The sequence below is a fragment of the Morone saxatilis genome, unplaced genomic scaffold (assembly GCF_004916995.1).
Source record: "Morone saxatilis isolate NCDOM2014 unplaced genomic scaffold, NCSU_SB_2.0 Contig10, whole genome shotgun sequence".
Classification (NCBI taxonomy): domain Eukaryota; kingdom Metazoa; phylum Chordata; class Actinopteri; family Moronidae; genus Morone; species Morone saxatilis.
In genome coordinates this window covers 14626792-14636747 of record NW_023339652.1, presented here as the reverse complement: position 1 = coordinate 14636747, position 9956 = coordinate 14626792, and the positions used below count along the sequence as shown (strand labels likewise).

Below are 9956 nucleotides of genomic sequence, written 5' to 3'. Positions count from 1 at the left end.
CAAATTGAGGGACATTCAAAACGTATATTAATTATTGATTATCCTAATGAGAGACCGAATTTATATTTTGGGCCACTAGTGACTGCGAAGGTGGGAGCTGGCCCATATACAAACACAAATCCAGCCATTATAGGTTCTTTCAGACACTTGTGGGTGACTCTACTGCCACCACGTCAGCAAAGACAGAAAATAATATGATAAACTATGTGACTCAACTTGTTTGTTGCACTCATTTCTGGCCTTATTAAAAACTCTAATATATTAAGCACATGTCATCAAACTGTGGTTGTCATCATTCTGTGTTCCTGCATCATTTATTATGAGGTGCAGATGAGTAATGATTACACTTGCTGACTGTGTATTCATATGTTTAGGGCGTCTACTAGCAGACACACTCCACAGATGACCAGTTGGATCCCATTCCCCATAGCACTTGGAGAAACAGTGGATGTTCAGAGAGCAGATAATAGCCATAATATTGCAAAAGTCATTTCTGTCCCTGCCCACCATCCAGTTACAGAATCTAATTTCCTTTGGCACATAGAAACGAACTCTGACCTACTTCTGCTGGCAACAATGAAAGTGCTTAATATTGTGCCACATAGTGCAGAGGGAGTTTCTGGTATGAACATTTTAGAAATAAAGTACTGTAAGAACAAAATGATTTCTTTCTGGGTGTTAGAGCACTTTAGTGCAGCGAGCATCGATGAGCTATATCAACAAAGTGGATTCTGTTTCCAGTTTTGACACTTTGAGTCTGACGTGCCACTTGTTCTTTTGACCTTCTGCCAAAACAGCCTACAGGCAGTGAGGAGGTTTAAATTACGAGGGATGAATTGCTTGCTGCCAGGAAAATTACTGCTTTTGTTTCTCTCCAAGACCTTTACATGGGATGGTGTGGCTGGTTAAATCATCCCAGTCCTGCCCTCTGTCAGTGGATTTAGCAACAAATACAGGTCTGGGTGGACATGGACAGATTTGGTGCTCCTTGCAGCTGACAGAGTGATGACTCCTGAAATAGGCTGTCCCGAGGGTCGCTGTGTGAGACTCTGGTTCTCCTCCTCACAGATGCTCCTCAAGCCTCCAGCCAAACAGCTATAAATCGCCACTCTACTTCCGCCTCTGGCTCTCTGTGACATTTCATTTACGTCATAGGATGGAGTTTATCCCCCGGAGAGGTGAGCGCACCTGGGACACAGCAAAGGGTGGACGTGCAGAGACTGGAGCAACAACAAGCTCTTTTCAATGAGAATCTGAAAATCTTTTCGACAGGTTTTAGTATTTTGCATTGTAGTTTGTAGTTTTGAACTTATCACTAAACTATTTGACTACGGAAGGGACCAATCTAGCAATTTAGTGAAAAGGGTAATTTAAAAGTTTTATAATTAGTTCATCGTTAGACAGATTAGAACAAGCATCCTCAGCTTTAAACTCTGGCTCGCCTCTGTGCTTGTTAGCCTGTAGATATTATTCCTACTGCCTGCAGTCTTTGGTGAGACTCACTGCTAACAATTAGACTACTTTCACTGCCAGTTAGTCTTTGTATTTTTATTTAAATACTTTTACTGTCTCTGGGTCATTTCTTATTTCTGCTTGTTGGTCATTAAACAACATACAACCCCGCCAATGAACAATGAATGTTAAACAGGAAAAGTTCAAAATAAAAGGAGGAACAAGACGTAGTTATTCTCCTAAAGAAAGTCTGGTGATTTTTATTTTAAAATAGATTTCTCTTTTTAAGCTTTCTCATATTCTCCCTTCAAGAAAAGAACCATGCATCAAGAAAAGGCTGAGCAGAGAGGACATGAGTCACAAGCTGAAAGCAATTGTAAGGTTTGGTTCACAAAGCCAAAAAGCTTGAGAAAGCGACGGCTTAAGCCCTTTGGTTGAGGTGCCGGCAAAATCCAGCAGAATCTTTCACTTTACAGGGAGGGTTTCAGGGGCTTCAGTGCTCTCTGTGAGGTGTTTACGCAGATGGGATTTTTACAAGGGGGCAATTCAGGGAGATTACCCCTGTGCTGTCCAAGGTGAAAAGAAAGGTCACGGTCACAGTTCACACCTGTGTTCCTGTGCCAGGAATAAGAGGCTTTTCAAATCAGCTAGAGGTGAAGCACGGGTCGTTTTAGGTCATTGCAGGAGTCAGCCATCATCCAGAAGGATCTTTCCTGGTCCAACAATCTGCAAAAAAACAGAAGCATTTGGCTTCAAAATGTGGACGTGATGTCCTTTTTAAACAGCCTGTCTGAGCCAGGCAGAAGCCAGCGTGTCTTCTTGTTTTGACCTCTAATAGAAGCTCTCTGCCTTGGGCATGAAAATGCTTAACCAGTGACTCCAGAAATACATGGATGTCCATATAACACAGGGACATTTTAAAGCCAAATGCATTTGACGTGGCTTTTTCAAACTAAGCACCAGTACTGATCGATAGCAAGGGGCAAAGTTTATATAGGCAATCTGTAACCTGGAAGGTCTGGGAAATTGTAGCATGGTAACCAATCTGACATCCATTATTTCATCAGCCATGTTGATGTAACATCTGGTCAGCCACTGCCTGATTAGTAACCTCCAATCACATTCATAAATCATTCTGACCTTGGTGAAAGCCTCAGAGCCACTAGCTCAGGGTTAAATCCTTGACATGAGGGTCTATGGCTAGGAGAGACGTTTTGACCATCCAATATAGAACATGTCTGCTGTGTATTTCTGATGCTTCTTTTCAGGTCAATCAGTGTTTTAGGCCAGTCACTTTAATAGTAAAGAAGCTTGAGTGAGTTGACTCATGCAGGTTTCACGAATTAATCAATGCAAGAAAAAGTTTTGCATAGAGTAATCATCAGTTTAATGTGAGAGCCTCTGAATCATTCAAAACAATAGTAGGTGGAAGTTTTTCACCACTTTAATACTGATGACTTATTGTCCACACACTTCAAAAGTCTGCCTACCTTCATAGTGATATGTAATTTAGTAAAAAAGCATTACATTGAGTTTTATTCCCATGTTAGGAGTCAGCTGTCTCTACTATTAAATAATGATTCACTCTTTTTTTTTTTTCTGTTGTGTCTTACAGAATCAACATATCGCCATCAAGCCAACATTGACGATGAGGTTGTCACCATGGAGATTCTGGACACTGCAGGGCAGGTGAGATGAATGATGACCTTAATCCGACCTTGTGTCATACATTTGTATTTGAGTTGTTACTCAAGAATGTGTTACACATCACTAGTGACTTTTTTTAAAGTAATGCATTACTTTACTTAATTCCCCCCCGTAGAAAGAAGTTTGTTACACTCCCCAATACATCACTTTTGCATCTCTCTGCAACATCGCTTGAGATGCATGTAATATGAACTGCATTTAGCAGCCAGACTCGCTCCAGTCGCTCTCTCCTCAAACTATGGCTTTACAGCAGACTAGTCCATCTTGTTGATGTGTTTATCACTAAAGCATTGGTTTTAACCTCATTAGGGGAGTCTCTCCAATTGTTTGACAACCTGTTCATCCTCAGAGTCAGCACAAGACTGTCCAGGCTGAAGAGCCTCTCCACAGGCGCACTAGACAGCGTTGCTGTGTGCAATTCATGGATATTGTAGGGAAACGGTTGACGATCTCAATGTTTGATCCCGCCTTCAAATATTCAGTGACTTCAGTGTTGGAGGAAGCTGTATTCCTCTCATTGACAGTAAAGACGTCATGTTTGATTATATTTTGTTTATTGCAGATGAAGTTGTATTGTGGGTAATGTATGCACTCAGTTTTGAGGAACAAAGAAGAATGTGTGAAATAAAAAGGACAATATCTCTGGTCCGGCGGCATCTTATTCCTTTAAACTGTCCATTGTGATTCTGACAATATTATAGAATCAATCTTAAATCTGTGGAGGGATCTCTTGAGTAACGTATTGAGTGGTACTCAGTAAAAAGAATAAAACAAAATTAAACTCATTTTCTATATGACTGAAATGGTGAGATGATTGAATTGTTAATATTATGAAATTAATAATTTTAGGCTGTAGAAATAAAATCTTGCCTTGACAATGAAACATGTTCAGCAGGCACAATGGACATGAGGTAGAGCTGACATACATAGCAAAAGTTGGGTATTGAGAGTTAAACTTTAATATACTTATTTTTTAAACATCAGATGCTTCCACTTGTTTTTAATATAAATCAACTTGAATGCTTGGGTTTCATCTTGCCCTTGTTGTCTTTCCTTGGAGATATTTGACTCTTATTTTGGAAAGACACTTGCTTGAAGAATTGTAGTACGAGTAGAGAGGCTGAATGGCACTTTCAGGTGGTAATTTCCTACAGTCTGACAGGAGCATTGCAGGGTCCTGGCCATGAGGGAGAGCTTGCGTAAGTCCTCTGGCTGAAGATAAATATGCTGCAGTGCTGCGTAGGTGTTGTGTTGGCAGCTGATTTCCCCTGTGACACTTCAGCCAAGTCATCTCTCTCTCATTACATTGTAGTCTATTTTCAGCTGGCATTAGGATGAAGTCTGAATGTTTCCAGACATGGCTGCGTTGGATGTCAGGCCTCTCCTGACTCTGACTCTATCAAAGCATTGTGCTACTGCTATCATGATTTGTGGAGGTGGAGTCTTGCTGGTAGCTCATAAATTCTGAGTTCAAAAGTCGGTCAGGTATACAAACGTCAAACTTTCACATCTGTCCTCAGGAGGGATGTGGTATTTTTAAGCGTACTCTATCAATAACTATGAAATCAGGATCTGTGTGCCTACCTCCAGTCAGGTTACGATTTAAAGTCAGCCACACAATCAGTTACGTCCTGTTATTAACCTGGCGGGCTGTTTCTGCTTCAACATGATCAAATTAAGAGCACATGTCTGAATGTTCACGTTCCTCAGATGGCTGCAGAATTAAATTTCTGTCTTAAGCAGGTGTGGAAGAGAGTAGAGAGAAAGAGACAGGAATTAAAAACAAATGTTTCTTCATAAACAGACTAGATGTGTTACATGGGCTGAAAATACATTCTAATGAGTTCTAATGCAAAAAGGTATAAAAAGATGAAGCATGCAGGGACTGAAAATGCTGGCTTCAAACGGTCACTTATGTAAGAACAATTTTAAAAAGGTCCTTGAACTTTTTTCATTTGGGTTCTGGTAGGCATATTTTATTACCTTTGGCCAGAGCCAGGCTAGCTGTTTTCAGTCTTTATGCTAAGCTAGCCGGCAGCAACTTCTTATTGAGCATAGAGATATGAGAGTTGTATTGATCTGCTCATGGGATTCTCGGCAAGGGAATACAAGTAATGTTCAACTATTCCTTTAAGAATCTTCAAAACTGGAGTTACAGTTCAGTTTAAAAGCAAATTCTTTGTCTTCATCTCAGGAGGACATCCAGCAGAAGGAGGGTCACATGCGCTGGGGTGATGGTTTTGTCATCGTTTACGACATCACAGACCGGGGAAGCTTCGAGGAGGTGGCGCCCCTCCGAAGTCTCCTAGAGGAGGTCAAGAAGCCGAAAAACGTGCCTCTGGTCCTTGTGGGCAACAAGTCAGATCTGGACCACGTCCGGCAGGTTGGCACAGAGGAAGGGGAACGGCTGGCAGCTGAAATGGCGTGCGCCTTCTACGAATGTTCAGCATGTGCCAACGAGGGTGGCGCCGTGGCCGAGGCTTTTCACGAGCTGTGCCGCGAGGTGAGACGCCGCAAGGCCGTGCAGGGCAAGGCCAGACGCCGCAGCTCCACCACACACGTTAAACAGGCCATCAACAAGATGCTGACCAAGATCAGCAGCTAGGGAAGAGCCACATTACCGTCTGATGACAAAAGAAATGTACATTTTTCTCATGTAAATGTTTCAAGCAATTATTGGCTCTGAAATGGACAAAATGTGACTGATTTAATGTGGAATGTTTTCTTTACTTTTTCTCTGATCATTTACAATCAAAAAGGTTCCAAGTGCAATGTCTCTTTCCTGCAAGAGGTAAATGATGTTGTTACTTCAACATGGGAGCCTTAATGGATGATTTCTCGTCCAAACATTAGAGCTCATTTTGATCAAAATAATCCTGGATACTGGTGAGATATATCTAAATAGATAAATCATTAATATGGTGAGGTTCTCAACTTTCTTTTATCCTCTCATTTAACTCTTTAAATCAGTAAATAAGCCAGATGGCAGTCTGAAAATGATGCATGCAAGCTGTCCTATTTAGCATGCAAAGAATCCAAGCATTTATTGACGTTGAATGAGAAGATTTGTAGTTTCCTCTCTGTATCTTGTCTGTAGGGGGATATTGTCATGTGCTTTGGCCCACATGTGTGTAACTGTTCCGTCAGCAGTGGTCAAAGAAAAATAAGATCAGAGAATTACTATTAGATAACAGTAGATGCACTGTTCTTCGCCCATGTCAGCCCAAGAAAAATCCTAAGAGTTGTCAATGCCTGTCCTTCAAACAAACCGTGTCCACAGCATTCTGTTGACATTAAATGTTCTGCAGTGGCTCCCTGTGTTTGTCCATGACGTGTGTACTCAAGATCTTTTCCTCAAGGAACCAGAGCGCAGGTCCACAACCTTTTTAAGCTCATGAAAGAACATTTTTGCCATTTTCTCTAAACCTACGAAGGTGCATCCCAACATGTTGACAGATTCCAGGTATGTTCTTCATGGCTATAATTTGAATACTGTAAACTACAGTATGTATGATATGGTATATTGCCTTAAGCACTGCTGTGTCTTAGGTGTGTACAGAACCCAAAGGCATCTACAGTAGAAGATACTGTAATTGTTGAAATGTAATATGTCTTTTTCCTTATGTATGTGACCTGTATGATGAAAACAACCAGCTGTGCACTTGTAATTAAAACTGAGATATATCCCACTAGGTTTTCTTTTAATGCGTCCATATGTCTGGTTGACATCAATATAAATGTCATCGATTGGTTCATGATGTTCCAAAGAAGCACTTAGTGGTGTACTATGTTTCAGGTAATAACCATTGTGATTGATATAGATGCCTTCAGCCAGACCATCAAATGTCACATTTACATAGTGACAGTCTCCAGACGGGAGAACAGGGACTATGTATTTTATATCCAACTCCTGAAACTCGGCTTCATCTGGCTTTCTAAGGCTCACGCCAACATTTTGTTCTGATGTTCAAGTTTAAGATCTCAACCTTTTCCCTGTTCCATGTCACATTACTCAACAAAACTAAAGTGCACAAACAATAAAGGAAGACAGTAAAATATTCCCCTCAGGATTTCGATCCTGTATTAGCTGAAAGTAGGGAGAAAGCAGAGAACACAGGGTAAAAGCTGATATTAGTGAAAAGTGTGTTTTTGGGGTGATCCAGCTTCAAAATAATTTTGATGCTGCACTGACGATTCCTCTGTCATTCCCACTCTGCCAGACATACAGTACGCTTGTTCTTGCAATATGTAATTTTGGCATCCGAGTCTGGTGAAGTGCGTTTAGGGCCCTAAGTCAAACACCACCAACTATGTCACTGATTTTGGTGTAACTGGATCATCAGTTTCATGATAAACAGTAGTAACAGGAGTGTTTGTGTTTACACTGCTAGCACTCGAGTTTTGGATTGACTGGAGGAAGATGTTTTCAGGCTCGGGGCGAGAGCAGTGGCGCCAGAGTCGCGCCAGAACTGGAGCTGGTCAAGCGGGCTATGTAACCGGGCTCAGCATATGGCCATCATAGCAGACATTTATACAAAATATTACAGGAGACTACTTAAGGAAAACTGCTGTATTTTTTTAAGTAAAGCTGTTGAATATATTTAAATGACTAAAAATGACTACCACTAACTGAATGCAGTATAACTGTAGTATACCAGTATTCATGACTCCCATCAACAATCCCTTTTGTAATTAAACAAAGTATTCATGTTGCAAATAATTCTCTGTACACACGTTGATTTATACACTACCTATATTGCTGACTCAGGATGACGACACAAAAACAGCTTTCTTTAGTTCGGGTGAAGCTAGAGGCAAAAATCCCATAATAACCAGGGAAAAGAGCCATAGAGCTCCTGGTGGGCAGGTCGATCAGCTCCTATCAGCCTCCAGGGGTTTTGAATGCTGCTGGAGCTTTGACCTTCCGCTGTACCGGCCAAAGGGTCATAGTCCAGATTTCATGCCCGAGGTGGCCGATAGCCTCTGGAGCCTTTAGTGTGAGCCGAGAGTGCTCACAGACCCACACTAATTCACGTAGTTTCTCCACAGCATTAAAATAAATGAAATATTAATAGTATTTGTATCAGACAGAAAGTTTGAGCAAGCAATATCTCTGAAAGCCAGCCTTTGTTTGTGGTGGACAATAATATCCACAATAAATAATGGGATGATTGCATTCCCCTAAGCTAAAAGCAGTAAGTGATTTCTTTGGCCACTTGGGGGCAGCAAAAACAGCCAGAAACATAACACTGAATAACAATATATCCAACTATAAAGTTGACATGGATAATGTTTTACCAAATAGATGCTTATTTACACATTCATTTGACATGGAGCAACAATAGCAGTCATTTGTAGTTGCATTTCTGGCTACTCCGTTGAATGTAATATTTACTCTCATTTTAGCTCTATTTTGGTCTCTAACTCCTGATTAAAATATCCGGCTCTTTGGCAGCTAAATGCTAAATGTTCAGTTTTTTCCCAAATAGTTAACACCTCTTTGACAATTGGAAGTGTTTTCATGGAGATTATTCTTTTTTTTTTTTTGCCAGGTGTCAATATATATTATATATATATTATTAAAAATTATTTTATTTAAAACCTGAATTGACAAAGATTTTGTCCACTTGGGGGACAACGAAAACAAGCTACATAACACTGACTTATCAGAATTAAGTTTTTTTTTGTATGGCCTTTCGGGAGAGGTGGTAACTAGCTAAAACACAAAACTTATAAAGCTGTATATAATTTACATTTTAGCAAATAATTGCTCATTTACACATCCAGTAAATATGGAGTAACATTATTTGGAGTTGTTTCTGGCCACCTACCAAATGTAAGACCAATATTTCCTGTCCTCGTAGCTTTGGTTTAGTCTCTACTAACTCCTGAGGGAAGTGTCTGCCTCTAACTGCTCCACAGTTAGCCACTAATTTTGTCATTTGATGCTGGCCAGGTAGCTTACAGGGGTTTATTACAGCATTCCATCACTAGAAGCAACCCCTTGCACATTAAAACCAGTCATTTGACTCATTGTTAATATAAAGATATTGATTGAATATTTAAAATGTTCCAATTAAATGATCATATATGGAAAAATAGAAATTACGTCAATATAACTCCAGTTCTAGGAGTATGTGCATCGCCTCCAATTGTTGATATGGCTGTAGAGAGAAGTGCTTAAGATGCCCCAGAAGGGAGAGGGCTGGGGTGTGTATTCTCTCCTCAATTTCCTGTCATGCTGTGATGCTCTGAAAGTTAGTGCGAAGCAGGGTCGGGAGTTCGACGCACTGTGGGCCCACTCATGGAACTCCATCGCTCTGAAGAAAGACATACACACGGTGGCTTTATTGTAACAGACTGGCTGCAATGGGTAAAATGCACTCTATTAGGACAGTGGAGAGCGATAAGGAAATCACTGTGAGGGAATGACAAGAGTGAAGCACAATTTATCCCACATGGTTCTCATTGCAAACATGTTTTTTTCTCCTGGGTAGATGTCACGCAGGCACTGCCGTGCATGAAGACGTATGACTGCAACTTGCAGGGGTTTGAGTTCACGCAGTTCTCATCTCTTACATCGAAGGTAGAGGGGAGGAGAGGGCAGTCAGAGACCAAATGGAGTGACGATGGAACGGTGGAAACAGAAGGAAAAAAAGACACTTTTGGACCAGAGGAGGAGATGAGATATCCAGGGCGTGAGTGCCCGTTAGTCGTTAGTGAGCCAGTCCATATTTAAAAATTTGTAAACTGACATGTATTTCAAACAAACAAAATTAGAGCAAGGTACTCTGCTT

The 9956-nt window shown here is 40.8% G+C and overlaps 1 protein-coding gene across 1 annotated transcript in view; it reads left to right on the top strand.

The window, feature by feature from the left end:
• Window positions 1-6848, top strand: part of rerg (RAS-like, estrogen-regulated, growth inhibitor) — a 38740-nt gene extending 31892 nt beyond the window's left edge. The window contains exons 4-5 of the mRNA XM_035676561.1: window positions 3068-3141; window positions 5354-6848. Coding sequence (XP_035532454.1) covers window positions 3068-3141; window positions 5354-5764 — 485 coding nt within the window. The 3' untranslated portion in view covers window positions 5765-6848. The remainder of the gene's footprint in view (window positions 1-3067; window positions 3142-5353) is intronic.
• The last annotated feature ends 3108 nt before the right edge of the window (window positions 6849-9956 follow it).